General features: G+C 42.9%; 1 protein-coding gene across 2 annotated transcripts in view; it reads right to left on the bottom strand.

The window, feature by feature from the left end:
- Positions 1-15,232, bottom strand: part of ERI3 (ERI1 exoribonuclease family member 3) — a 127,629-nt gene that overhangs the window by 102,994 nt on the left and 9,403 nt on the right. For both annotated transcript variants that reach the window (XM_005482190.4, XM_005482191.4), the window contains exons 2-3: positions 14,864-15,138; positions 929-1,045 (exon numbers count right to left, since the gene is read on the bottom strand). In XM_005482190.4, coding sequence (XP_005482247.1) covers positions 929-1,045; positions 14,864-15,115 — 369 coding nt within the window. In that variant the 5' untranslated portion in view covers positions 15,116-15,138. The remainder of the gene's footprint in view (positions 1-928; positions 1,046-14,863; positions 15,139-15,232) is intronic.

Raw genomic sequence — 15,232 nt, 5'->3', positions numbered from 1 at the left:
AACACACCATGGTGTTGATGACAAGACAGGGACAGGATGAAGAACTTGAATACACTGATTCCTACAGTCAGTATTTTAGTGATTGTGCTGGCCAAAATTGAACCATTGGACTGACAGGAAAAAAAAGTTCAAAGCAAGCAAAAGGAACTTAAAGTTTCTTTTGGTGATTATGACACGGAGGGAAAACACACTTGGAAAAATAGTTAACGTTTTTTGGTTGAATTAAAAACAAAACAAAAAAGCCACACCAAATCAACTACAAAACCAAACCCCTGCTCCTCAACTCCTCTGAACCATCAGGGATCATATTTACTACCTTCATTCCATATCTGGGGAAAGGTGGCCACAGCTCAAAAGCAGCTGTCTTCAGCAATGAGAGTAAGCAAGTAAAGAGCAATCAAGCGGCCCACAATTACAACACCAAAAAGAAAGTCTTAAAAATGCAAACATGAATTATCCTACCACTCTGAAGGACCCCCCAGATCCTAACATGCAGGTCCACAGGACAGTCATTTAGTGCCTCTGAACCACACATTTGCACAGCACTGTCTTTCCTCAGTCCATGCTCTCTTTGATCTTCCCCACCACAGAGGAGAACAGCAAAATTTCAAGAGCTCATAAAGAGGTTACAGGATTTTGAACATCAGCTAACACGTGCTTACTTAGTAGTCACCCAATGAGACATTTTTTAGCTGTAAATACAATTATCTTAGTTGGCAGATCACAGCTAGAGTTATTTATGAATCCAAACTGACGTCTTTACACATTACTGCAATAACAAAAAATTATTCTCTTTATCATTAACTCAAGGCTGGCATGACACACTGCCTTGCAGCTGCACCGTGAAGAGGCGACCTGAGTCCCTGGTGCAATGGAAACCTGCTTCCCAGAGAGACTCTTGGAGCACCAGGGAACCTTTGCACTTTACCTCTGTACAGAAGGGCGTAAGCTGGGGGTGCACCACAGGCTGAACATACATGTGAAAGGTGGATTCGATCTCCATCGTCCTGCCATTCAGCTTCAGGATAGGGAATTCGATGATTTCCTGAATAGGGCAAAAAGAAAAGCAGCTGTTCATTTAAAACAAACAAGAAATGAAGATGGAAATGATCCCATCTAGCAAGGTGGCCTGATAGTCCCAAACAAAAATAAACTCAACACAAAGCTCTGCAGAAGTGGGATGGTGCTGCCAGAGCACCGAGCACATCCAACACCACCAGAACAGACGAGGATGGTGCTGATGCTCATCGCAGCAGGGACAGGCTGCAAGGAGGTCTCTGCGCTCAGCACTGCAGCTGCACACATCACTCCCTAAGCTGAACCCAAGGAAGGTGGTCTCACACCAGTCCCATGTGCTACCCAGGGTATATGAAGTTGTGCTCACAATGGGCTCAGCTGTTTAGCAAGGACATCGCAGGGGCTGTGCCCTCCCCAAGACCAGTCTCAACCCTTCCAGCCCACCATCCTTTTAGAGGACACCACCACACAGACAACAGGAACTACTGCATGAAGCACCTCCTTCTCTGGAGAGGCTGAGGAGGACTGCCCTCCTCCAACAGACTGGGAAGAGGAGCTGAAAGCTTCCCCCACATCCATCCCTATGGGATACAGCACAGTAGCAAGCCCTGCTTCATTTTCCGCTTTGTAGCCAATTTATGCTGATAGGGAAATAAAAACGTTCCTTCGTCAGAAGAATGTTCAATTATTTGAATAATCAGCAATCAAAAATTTACATGAACCTGTTAATAAAAAGTTTAAACAAATCCAGTTGCGATGGATTTCTCAATTATTAAAAAATATACATGAAATTAAAAAAGCCACCCACTGAATAAAAGCGATAAAATCCTTTGTGTTCACCCCCCTCCTTCTCCACTCCCTTTCTTCCTTCTAGTTTAATGTAAGAGGAGAAGTGACAATTTGTTTGGTGTCTTTAAAGAATAATTTGTCTATGTTATTTAATAGAGATCCATGGCACCAAGGTTCTGGAGTGCAAATGAGCCTGCTGAGTGATATCCATGCAACAAGCCTCTCAAATCACTTCTAGAGAAAAACAGAGAGAGGGAGAGAGAATAAAAAAAATATTGCTTTTTAATATTCAAAAACAGTTTGCAAAATTTAATCAAAGCAGAGCAAAAGCTAACATTTTTACCACTTTGACATTTTTATTAGTGCTTTCATAAATTTTTAAAACATGAATGGAATTAGTTTAACAACAAAAAAAAACTGCCTGAAAACATCTGGAAGAGACAAATAAGAAATAATAAAAAATGGAAAAAAAATCCAACTCCTGTGAGTAAAATTAGCATGTGAAAAATGCAGCCGCTGCAGAGGAACTAACACACTTTTTTGGAGCGTGGTTGCAACCCTCATGACCTGCAGGCGGAAATTATCGTGAGGTTACACATATGAGCTGATGACATCACCACCCCACCAGGCAGCAGGAGGGCAAGAAGCTGGGTGGGTAAATGGAAACAACAGATAATTTAAATAGCCAGGAGAAACACCCAATTTCCATGGTAGGCAGAGCCCAGAGACAGAGCAGAGCAGTTCCCCAGTGCAGCAGGGGCACAGCCCAGACCAGGGCACATGGAGAGCACGTGCTTCTGAGATGGAAAGTTAGAAAAAAATGTAAAAATCAAATAAAGTTTTAACAGTGTGGAAGTGCCCAGGTGTAGACATTGAGCAGTGAAGCTGCACAGGAGGCATGGCTTAAGCATTTCCTCATGGTCTGCTGTGCCACTCCCTGTGCATGCTGTGCTGGATGAGGAAGAGTGGATGGATGGGCACATCCTTCCCTACTGCCATACCACCCCACTGGGAGTCACCAAGTTTTCCCAGGAAAGAGAGCACACTTGACCCAGGGGCTCCAAGGGAAGGAGAAGGCACACACCAAACACTAGAGTATTAGCCAATTTGCCTGTTGTGGTGCAGCCAAACTCACCAGCTTCAGCCACCCAAGAGGACCCATGGAAATAAGAAATGCTGGATACAGCTGATCCTCCCCTCAAAAGGGCCACCACAGACAGGCTCTGAAAGCATCAAACTTCTGTTCAGAAGGAAAACAGACTGCAAAGTTTGAAGTCAACAGACAGGCTGCCATAATAGGGCCAGGCTTAACCTCAGAATAACACCATTCCATCTTTCAAATGGGTCTGGGGCATCTCACTGCCCCTTACGCCTGCATCCCACCCAGAGGGTGATCATGGAAGCAAGGCAAGCTCACGGCAAGGCAAGGCAAACATTTCCCTTTCCAGAGAGGGACACACACCGGCTGGATTTCAGAGCAGGGCTGTGCTGCAATGCTGGGATGTATCCTAAGGGACCACAAACATCCTCAGGGGCCATCAAGTGGCTGGATGCAAAGCAAGACTGAAAGACAGGCAGCTGCTCATCTGATACACAAAGGCGTCCTCGCCTTCCAGAACCAAAGGCAAAAGCACTTCCAGGAGGGTTGGATTAAGACAGACGGAGGAAATAAAAAGCCATACTTAAAAAATGTGGAAAATGTAACAATATCCAGAATTACTGGAGGTCTGTGGGAAGTGCATGGCCAGGAGCAGGGGTGGAACCCCAGAAGAAGCTATAGTGTCTTAGGAGAAAGTGCTGCCACTCCCTTGGGCTTACTGGGTCAGTTTTTGAAAAAAGTGGTAAGGAACCTTTCCCAAAAAGCAGTTTATCTGCACACTTCCTATAGCGGAGATTTTTCCAGTCTCTGGCAGTGTTTGGTCCACTGGTATCTAAGGCAACAGATACCAGCCCCATGAAATCAGCCCCACTCCTCACTAACGACGTTAGCCAGTCCTGCAATGAAATTTAACCTGTGACACTGCTGTACTTTTCATTTAAACTTTCATTTGGAGAGAAGCAGTGTTTGGAGACCCTGCAGTTTGTCCTGCTAATAAAGACAAGTGTTGGGACCTTTAAAGGTGCCATTCATCTTTTGCCTTTATTAAATTCAATTTTCTTAAGCCCATGATACATCATGAAATTAAGAGTTGACATTCCTGCAGAAACAAAAATATCTATCAAACATAAACAGAAAGGGGGGAGAAAAGAGGCCTCTATTACCAAGAATTTATGACTTAAAGTAGATCTGTTTCCACTTTTTTTCTCTCTCTCTCTCTTTTTTTTTTTTTAACAAGCATATGGTTTGTTTTAGATATCTGAAATGTTATTACAGATCTAGAATTTCATTAGTAATTATTATGAAACGGTGAGCACTTAGACACTCATACACACAACCCCCCAAGAGACTGTGATGCAGGAAGGCAGCCGGGTGCTCTCTCATGTTTCACAGCAGCCCAGTGAGCTCAACATGCTCAGCTCCATCTCCAACATTCAAGGACCTTCCCTGCTTCTTCCCAGGCAGGAAAGGTGGAGGAAGCAGCATGAGGGAGTTAAGGGCAGAGATTCACTGACACTTCCTTTCTTCTATCAGAGCCTGATCATCTCTAAGTGTTACCTTGAGACCCTCACATATATCCACTCCAACATGGAGTAAATGTTCCAACTTTGGCAGTGATTTGTGCCAGCAGCATTTGGGGCTTCTAAGCCTTCCCTCTGCCCCCACCAGCAGCTTTTCCTTATAGCACAACCAGGAGTTATGGATGTGCTAAAATAATGCTGAGGGTGTCCAGAGGCTGCAAATAGCCGCGAGCTACCAGAAGAACAAATGTACTCATTTGAATTTTGCGAGCACTGCAATTAGGTATTTTATTTAGCACTGCAAAGTAACTTGAAAGGAAATCCAGGATTCAAACCACCACCAATAAATAAGCGGCTTTTTATTTTCCTTTCATTGTCAGAGAAGTTGAACATGTTTTCTGTTGAGAAATTCTGCACAAGGCTCCCAATTACAGGCATTTGCATTTATATTGTTGGAACACAGAGCTTCTAAAATCAATATTAACACGCTTAAAGAAAAAAACATCAGCACCCTGTCCCTCCCCTCAGCTGTGCCCCCAAACAGGGTTAACAATAGGAACCTTCAGAGCCAGAGGCTTATACAGATCCATTACCAGGTCCACTCTCTTTATAACACTCCTACATTTACTATTTCAAGGTACTCCAAGCAAATCTATGTGACAGCTTCCTCAGAACTTTTGTCCTTCAGAAAAACCAAGGGTTTAAAAAAAGTTCCAGGTAGAAGTCTCCTGTGCAACCTGGCTGTCCCTAGCCAGTGGGTTGAGCAGCAGCAGGGTAACTGTGGAATGGCTAGGGACTTTCTTCTAAGAGGGATTTGAAAAATTCTTAATGGCATATGAAAGCACTGCTATAAACCCAGTCCTTCCTTACCCAGTTGTCCTATATGAAACTGCCTTCCCTTTAACACCAGAGCACGGATGCACCAATTCAGCCGTCTTGATCTTCTTGCTAATAAAAGAAATGAACAAGCACAAAACTATACTTGCTAAACAATTTCCAGTCAGAGAAGAAAGCATCTGAAATTACCCTAATTCCCGCAGAGGAAGCTTATTGCTTATCCTTTTTGCTTATCATTATGGAGAAAGAACAAAGTGCCAGAAAGAGCTTCCCAGCTTTCAAAACCTTTTAATCCAGATGCCTATCTACAAAGTGGACAGGGCACGCTTCAGGACACAGTTATATATTTGAGGAGGACCGTATGGCCTATTCAGTTTAAAACTACCAGAGAATAATTTATCCCTCACTCTAACCCCCATGTGAAGAAGTTTAATAAACACAAGAATAAAAGATGCCCATAAAAATCAGAGCTGACTGTTCAAAATGCAATAAAAACAAGCAGAGGCTGTTGAGAGAAACGGATTTTGTCTGATAAGAAAAGGCATAAAACTTCTTACCAAAAGAACCATTTACACCTTCAAAAAAGGTAAGGGCAGAAGAGGCAAGGGAGTGTCTGTGGAGGGACAGAGCTTAGCACCAGCTCATGTTGTTCAGGGATGGTTTTCCCCCCTCCTCTTTAAAGGAAAAAAAGTCATTTTATGCACAAGGAGCTTATTTCTTAAACAAACACTCGTGTTTTTGATTTACACCACGGGCTGCTCCTAAATAATTTATGGCGGGTTAAATTTATTGCACAGCCCTGGCCGGCTGCAAATTCGAATTGCCAAATAATTAGATTTTAGGGCAATGCTTATAAATTATCCGCCGATTTGTCCGGACTTGTTTGTCAGTTGCTTTGTGCTTCGGGTCATCTTTGGCATTTCGCTGTTTGTGTTTTAATTGCTGATTTACACTTTGACAGATGAGAGTTGATGCCTCCAAGATCGGGGAGAGGGTGTGGGGGCGTTGAAGAGCAGAGAGAATCAGAGCTTTTAAAGCCTTGTGATTTTCTTTTTTTTTCCAAGGCAATTAAAATCGAAAAGGGACATAGTAAGGACAGCACTAGCCGAACAGATCTGCCTCCCCAGTTTCCATCCTCTGCCTTAATTATTATTTTAACTAAAGCCATTTCCAAGTGAGCAGCCTTGCACTGGCCCTCAGGGGCAGTAACCAAGATGACCTCATAGGTCTTTTCCCCACTTCTAAATTTTCATTAAACTAACCAAAACAAGTACCATAAAGGCAACACCTCTCCAGTGTGGAACAGCAGGACTTCTGCTGAATCAGGGCTATGCTGGCTTTCCAAAGGATATCTGCCTGCACACACACTGTGGAGCCTCTCAGTGCCTCAGTCCTGCCTAAGTTACTCTGTGTACTGATTAAACCTCTCAAAAGGTCTTTGAGGAAACAGCTGACCTCCAAATTTCTTTTTTCCATCACTACCTAGCTTAAAATACACATAAGCATACATCTAACAAATTGATACATTTAAAAGTACTGCTATATCCTAGAAAAGCATGAAGGGAAATACACATCAAAAACAAAACACAAGCGAACTGGAAGGAATATGGGAAGATCATGAAACACTGGGATAGGATGACGTGAAGAAAAATTCTGCTGCCTGACCATTGATTATCCAATATTTATTCTTCCCCCTGCTCCCAGGTGAATGACACTTCCTACCCCCAACACTCAGACACTGAAGCCCAATGTCAAAGGCTAGATTTCCTCAAAGATAAATTCTGAGTTGCATTTTGGGTTCTGCACTGACATCAAACATGGCTCTTGTTTCCCAGTGCTGCCTTACAACTCTGAGGGTGAGGGACCATTTCTCTTTCTTTAATAGAAGCTGAAATCCCCATCTAATCACATGCCTCCAGGAGCTTCAGCTTTAAAAGAGACATCTAGTCCATGCACCTGCCTGAGGGCAGCATCATCACCCCCTAAATAATTTCTGACTTTGTCTAGGCTGTTTTTACCGACTCCAATAAGAGAGACTCACACACTCCCCAGGCACTCACTCTATCCTCCTGTTTCATTAGTCTTATCATTGGCAAGTTTTTCCTAATGTCTAATCTGAATTTCCCTTGCTGTTGTTTAAATTCCCGACTGTTCTTCATACCCACAGCAGACACAGGCCGGAACATTGCCTTCCTCATTTTTGCAACAAAGACCTCATCTTATATACACCTCTCATCACTGATTAAACACAACCCCAACGCCATCCAGGCTGCACTCACAGCTGCATTTTGCAGACCCCTGATTCTCTTATTCTCACTGATTCTCTTAATCACTGTCTTGAAATAGTATCTTTTTTTTCTTCTAAAAGAGTATGGAATACAAAGTGAAGTACTTCATCAGCTCAAGTCCCTTCTTAAAGGGCCAACAAACGGAAGATCCACATCTCACAAATGATGCTTTTCTCCTAAACTTACCACTGTGGTCCTTGGGAGTTTTTCATGCCTGCCATTGCACCTGAAATCTTGACAGCAGGCTCACAACCCATGTCCTGCCATTCTTAACAAAACTTCCAGTAATCATTTTCTCCCAGGATGGTTCCTACCTCTCACCACCAGCATCATCTTTTCCTGCCAAAACTCACTAAGCTATTTTGATCTTTCCAGCAGGACCCAGACATCAAGAATAAGGCAGAATTTCCCTCTTTTCACACATGGGATGAGAAATATAGACCATCAGACATCAACACTTCAATGTGTTTCTTCAAGCCCTATTGACATATATTTAACCACCCAGAACATCTCTACTGACACAGCCAACAACAATTTAAGCTTGACAGTTTGGGGGAAGTTTAGCACTCCGACCAAGTTAAAAACAGCACACACACACATTTCCAAGTATTACCTTTCCACTGCAAGATGGCAACTACACTATATCCTTTTTCACATCCACTCCTCTCTATGGCAGACAAACAGCCTGTGCAGTCCCTGTTGCAGAATTATCAGATCATTTCAAGTCCCAACCTCTTCACCTGATATTGAGCAGGACAAATGATCAATGTTCCCAACGACACTAAAACATCTGGGATGGGTAGAAAGGGCACATTAGTGCATGTAAATGAATACCCAGGGTTTTACAGACATCACAACTAGCTGCTGATGGCAGCACATTTCTGCCTGACAGAAAGGAACTAAATAATGTTATGAAGAGTTATTTTGCCAGCTAACAAGTGCACAGATCAACAAAGACAACACAGGGATGGTTGCACAGCAAGCTTGGCATAAAGGGGGAAAAGCCCACAAGATTTAAGCACGTCCTGTGTCCCTCTCACTAAAAGAGCTGAGCTGCATTGCTTCTTTATCAGGAAGATTTTGTTCAAAGTTAAGACAAGATCACTTTAACACAGCAAAGACAATTTCCCAGGAACCATGGCAGCCTGAAAAGCATCATCCCCAAGTAACACTAGCTGGGCACTATGCCATGACAGAATACTGCCTAGTTTTCAAACATTATGCTGGGAGTGATGCAAAATACTTCCCATGCCTCAGAGGCTGTGAAAGAGCAGCAGGTACACACCGACCGTCGAGAACCACACCAGGCCATGCACATGGCAGGACAAGCACAGCAAATATACAAACCTGGATATACTTCACATCCCCTTCACTTCAGAAATGCACATGATGGGAGTGTTTCAAGAAACACACGTAGCCCTCATCAGTGGCTTTATGGAGAGGCAAACAATCCAACACACTTGCACATTCCTGAGCTAGCTTGGATCTTTTCCTTTCAGGGTGACTGCCGCTCAACTACTTTCTGCTGTAACAACAAGTCTACTTAACTTTGCAACTTGTCACCTAAACGATGTGTAATGTTTGCACAGCTAAGGATACAGTGTTCAAACAGCACAGGTGGGAAATTGCACTCCAGGACGCATAACTGATGTGGGGTCTCCGCACACTGTGAGGGAAAGGGCAACATGACTGATTGCTTTAAAGCAGTCATCTCATCAGCCTGTCAATAACCAGGCAAAAGCCGAGCAGGTTAGGTCAGGTTAGGACTGCAGCCATTGGCCACCTGAGTGCCTTGGTATTTTAGAATTGTTGCTATAATAATGCTGGGTTTATATCTTTAAATAAAAAATTGCTTTGATTTTTTTTTTTTTGTACATCAGATGTCTTGCCTGGTGGTCTCATGGTTGTGCTCTCCAGGAGACTTGGGTTCAATAACTGTTCATGTTCTCTAGCTCATCAGGTTTAAAATAAATACTGCTATTTCTGTTGCCTGAAGTCATAACCCACCCTGTCAGATTGACATGGGTCACAGCAAGGTTGTCCCCACTTACTGGGAGAATGAGGGAGGTCTCCAAATGCAGCTCTGACACCAGGTGCAGTGCAACCCTCTAAAGCTACAAGGCCTAAAGAAGTTTGTTCAAAAACTCAACGCAAACAAGAAAATGCATTTGAAAGGGCTCTTATATGAACTGTTTCCTGCCACTCTAGAAATTTAAAGCATTCTGATGTAAGAACAATAGCATAATAACAGCCATAACTGACAAAGAGGTGATAAATATATACATATTTACTTACCTATAGTAAAAAGGAAAAAATACTTTTAAGTCACTATGTTACATGCATTTTTAACAGCATTTCTCTACAAACAGCATTGTAAGAAGCTGAATGGAGAAGTAGGTTATTAAAACTACACTCAAGCCTAAGATGCATGAATATAGGTAATTACAGATTAATATTCTACTGTAATACTTATGCTGAGTTAAAGTTGCCATGGGAAACAAGCCTGAATTTCTTTATTTTTCAGCAACTCATGATCATCCTCAATAAAGGTTTTGGCAAGTGATTTCTAGTGCATTGAGCTTAACAGCCACACAAAAACAGTGCAAGAAGAAAGCTGCTACGTGGGGATGTCTAGCTAGAACAGGCAGGCACAGGCACACACATGTCCTTTACCCACCTCAGGGTAGGACTGTGACAATGTCTGTTACTGTGTGAGACACCTGCATTCCCATCCTGGCCTTCAGCTGGGATTGCCTGGATTCAGTCTCCACAGGAAATGATGTGGAAAGCACACAGAGCACCCTGCTCCCCAGCAGATGAGCGATCCCTCCATCGCCTCTTCCTGCAGCAAGTTTGTGATTTCAAGGACACATTCCTCCTCCAAAGTACCTTCAGCTATGGCTCCCAAGGCAGCTTCCCTATCCTCTATCTAGTCACCCTACGCAGAGAGCTTGGCAGGGACTGTACATCTGTTGATATGGCCTAAATTTGGTGGAAATCAGCATCCATTCCCATTACAAGGTCAGCCTATAAATCACAGCAGCTCAGGAGCAGAAACACACAACTCAGTTGTCCCTGCTGCAGTAACAAGATCGCAGATAGAGCAGGACAGGCAGCTGAAAAATCATCACAGCCACTCCAGCTGTACCTGCCCGGGACTGGGAGCTGGATGTGAGACTGATGTTCAAGGGAAAACACATGTAATGCTCTTTTACAGCAGCACTCAAGGAAATGCACACTGAATCCGATATAACCTTCTCCTGCATTTGTACTAAATATTATCTTACAAAAATACTGGCTCCTATTTTTTAACACACTTTTGCCAATCACAGTACATACTGTGATCATCCAGATTTGTTTGAACACCGAAAATAAATTAGTAACTGAACATCTGCTTAGTCTGTGTCAGTGTTTATGGTTTTATGTTGAAATGGTGAGTGATGTTTTATATTTATTAGTATATCCAGTTTTATCTGACAGCAATTATAATTAAAAATTCTCCCAAAATAACAATCTAAATGCATGCTAAACAGAGTTGAAGTATCTAGGATACACTAACAAAAAAAAAATCAAGATATTTTCGCATTTAAAAAGTACTGTTTAGGAAGACACAGAAAACACTGTCTGTAAACAATTTATTCTTCTGTTTCTTGTCACAACCTTCTTCAGCAATAAGAAGACCTGAACATTTCATATTTTCCCTTTACAGAGAGTTTGAAAGAGGCCAATTACTACTTCCCAAATGATTACCAATTTGAGAGAATCTGAGACAATGAACACCTGAAAAAACTGACATGAAAAAACGCAACTTTACCATTATCAAAAGCTCATTTAGCAGCTCAGCTATTCCTAGATCCAGCTCCTTCTAGCAGGTCAGAGATCTGAGGCTCTTCTACACTTCCAGGCAGCAGACATACAGAGCTTGAATTATTTTGATTTTCATTCAAGTGGCTTTAATAAATTAGAGTAGAGATTAACATCATATATAGAAGGCTAATTTCAAATTCAGCTTTGAACAGATCTGATTTCTACCGTCAGACTTTTTATATCTGAAACAAATAATTTATTTTCATCCACTCGGCTGAAGTTGAAGGCAAGACACTTGGCTTGCTGACTGAAAGTGGCACACCTTCTTACTGCATTAATAAACGCAGCCACAGACCTGAGTCTGTGGAGCTGCTTAACACAGTCACTGAAAGCACTGACCATCATAAACACTGGTGTCTACAAGGACAAAGGGACAAAAGAGCAAGACTCCCACTTACTAATGCATCTTCTCATGAAGCTAAAGCTCCATATGTATCCAGCTCTGTGGGCTGACAGTGTATAAAAGCAGGTACTTATAAACTCTTACCAGACAGTAAAATAAAAAAACTCAGAGCTGAAAAATGAAATACACCACCACCATTCAGGGTCTACCGACCTCTGCAGAATGACAGCTCCCAGCTGACCCCAGTGGGCTTCGGATCACATTCCAAAGGCACAAGGTAAGCTTTAAAGAGATGCGAGAGGCCAGCCATAAACATCTCTTGCTGCCAACCCTTAATGACCTTTGGCTGGCTAAAACACTACATGACACAGACTGTGCAGTTAAAACCCCCCACACCTTCTTTTCTCTCTGGGATGGTCCCATTATTCATGCATACATCCAGAAAAGCAATAAAGCTGAGCGGTTTCTATGTGTATATAAACAAGCACTGATGGAGGGGCGTATCTTCTGAAAGCAGTCAGAAGTCAGGGCTGCATGGATGCTCCTGTTCCTTTGTGGGCACAGGGCAGGGAGCATGAAGGACCCTCGATGTCTGACACAGGAGTGAGTGTAAAGCACAGGGCAGCGGGCACAAAGTACTCAGGCAGCAGTCTCAGCCCCAGAGCCACAATGCAGATGGCTTCCCATGGGAATACCACTGTCCTTGACCCTCCTTGATCCCCATTACAGAGGCCATAACACAAGACCTCAGAGAGAGATGGGGCAATGTAAAAGGGAATGGAAATGAAGGGGTCTTCAGGGCTCACGAATGAGCATGAAGGACTTCCCCAGGGATAAGGGCAGCAAGGCTGCCAGTTACAGAGGAGCACGAGTAAATACAACGGGAGGGGGGAGCAGATGTGGCAGTCACACATCTTAGTGCACACACAAAGATAGCTCTTTCAGTAGTTTCTTGTAAGAAGACAGAATATTTTGAAGAACAATGAGTGAGAAATGTAAAATGTGCTGTATGGTGGTGAACTCTTGCAAGATTTTTAGGCCGAACTGGCTAAATTTACAGCTATGCCTACCCACTTAAAGTAACACGGATCACAGCTTAGCTTAGCTCTGTATACACAGCCTTCTCATCAAATCCCACTGCATTTGAATTTCTTTGTATCTAGACTTCTATTTTGCATGTATTAAAATAAAAGCAAAAAATTATCAGTATCACAGTGAAAATCAGCACATGACCATTTCTAGCTCCCAGCTCTGACCTCAGACCAAACCTCCAAAACCTGTCCATCAATTCTGCAGCAAAAGATTCTGTCACTAAAACTTTGCAGAAAACATCACTGAAATGCATTGCACAGATTGCTCACCATGACATACAGCCTAGCAGTGAAGAGGACAAAAGTCATGCTGGTCAGCAAAGACAAAAGAGGTAGGTAAGGGCATCAACTGAAGTCTCATTTTATAACGTTTCCAGATTTTGGCAGGCACCTTCAGCCTTTCCAGCTACATTGAGACCCATGTAGCAAAGGTAATTTCTTTATTTGTCAAACTAATTTGTTGGTGAGGATGTGAGGGACTGACAGCCCTTTCAACACATTATATGATGCAGACAGGCACTGAACACAGCAGACTGGAACAACAACACTGAAGAACATCTCCACCTTAAAGGTGCTATCTCACCAACAAAATATATAGCAGATCTGCATTGGCCCAGACCATTACTTTCCCTGGCAAGGACTTGGGGACAAAGCTCCTTAAAACAGTAGTAATCATATTCCACTCATGCTCCTTTTTACTGCCAGCTGTAAACTAGCTCCACATGCATCATGGTTTTGCATCAAAATGTGCACAGACCAAGCCCATATCCAAAGGGACAAGGTAGATCCAATTTACAGCTTTGACAGGTCTGTGCACCCGAGGCAGAGCATGCAGGAAATAGCCTGATATCTCACTTGGGGAGCGCTTAAGAGCCTGCTAGTAGAACTGGATACAGAGCCACAACAGCCTCCCACAAAGAGCCAGCAAAAGAGCAGGGAATTTGCCATCCATTTTTCAAGAAACACAAAGAACAGGCAGCACCCACCAAGGCACTACTGGGGAAGACGGGAGTCAAGTTTGATCTCAACTTGCAGCAATTCTTTGTTAGGACAAGCGCAAGGGAAACCACAGCAGCACTGGGAAATGCACACGCTGCATTTAGTCACCTCAGTAATGAGACACCACACTGAAAACTGCTTAAGTCTTTCATATAGTTGAAACAAAGCAAAAGGAACTTGTGACCCAATGCAGGTATTACTAACATATGCAGAGCAATTACTTTGCAGAGGAGGTTGAGTCCACTTTAGACCCAGAAATTCTGTTTGTTCACTAACAACCTAATATCAGGGTTTTTTTTTTCTTTTTAGTACAGTTTTCCAGTTAAAAACCTAGGCCTATCCTGATAACAACTGAGAATATTTTTACTAATCTGCTCTACAGCACTGTGGATGAACTGTTTGCAGATAAGTTCTGTACTTCATGTGGATCTCTGTACGTCTCAAGTGGCAGAGCACTAGAAGATCTCTCTGAAGCTGAACTCCTCCTGTCTCATTACACTCCAGAGTTAAAACCCAGGCAAGGTATCTGACTTTGCTGAAATTATCTAAAAAACTGTTTTTCTTCTCTACTTAGATAAACCATTATGTTGCACATATTCCCATCATTCAAAATATTCTTTTCCTAAAGCTGTTTGCTACCAACAGTAGAATTTTTTCTTGCAGAATCAAACACGGCTGCCATTTATTAATGCAAGTTTCCAGCCAAAAACTTTTAAGACCCTTCCCAGTTCAGACAAATGACAAGTATACATGACTTAAATAACACATATGAATTGTGTTTTCAATAACACATGAATTGTCACTTCCTTGATGCAAATCAGACTCCTTTATTCATTCCCACCACACAGTCCTGGCATTGCTCCTGAGACAGCAGGTGACCGGCAAGTGCCCTGGAGAACCAGCAACAGAAAGGAGGTGGGACAAACCAGAAAAAATTAGTGAGCCAGCATTGTGTTTTTTCCTCAGTAGAGCAGCAACTTGCATGGCAACAATTAACATGATTAACTATTTACCTGAGGATGAATCTGCGGTTTATCACATGTAGCCTCAAAATCCAGCACTAAGAAGTAGTGATATCTCTGTGGAGGGAAGGATGACATTGCTGCCATGGAAGCTCCAAAGCCGTGGGACGCCAGTTTCCTGCTTACGATGGAGCGGAACCCTTGGAGAACACCAGCTGGGAAGAGGAGGGACACAGCTTGTCTTGACCTTGGAAGTAAGTTTGGGGGAAACTTTGCTGCTCCAGTATGGAGGAGTGCTATCATTGAACATCCAGAGGCATCTGAAACTGAAGAGAGACTCCTGTTACTCATGCACACCTACATCTCATCTCTGCTGGTGTCTGTTCACTGTCCTCCTCTGACAGGGTGGAGGTTCCAGCA

The sequence above is a fragment of the Zonotrichia albicollis genome, chromosome 8 (genome assembly GCF_047830755.1).
Source record: "Zonotrichia albicollis isolate bZonAlb1 chromosome 8, bZonAlb1.hap1, whole genome shotgun sequence".
In the NCBI taxonomy this organism is placed as follows: Eukaryota; Metazoa; Chordata; class Aves; order Passeriformes; family Passerellidae; genus Zonotrichia; species Zonotrichia albicollis.
This window is presented reverse-complemented; position numbering and strand designations above follow the sequence as displayed.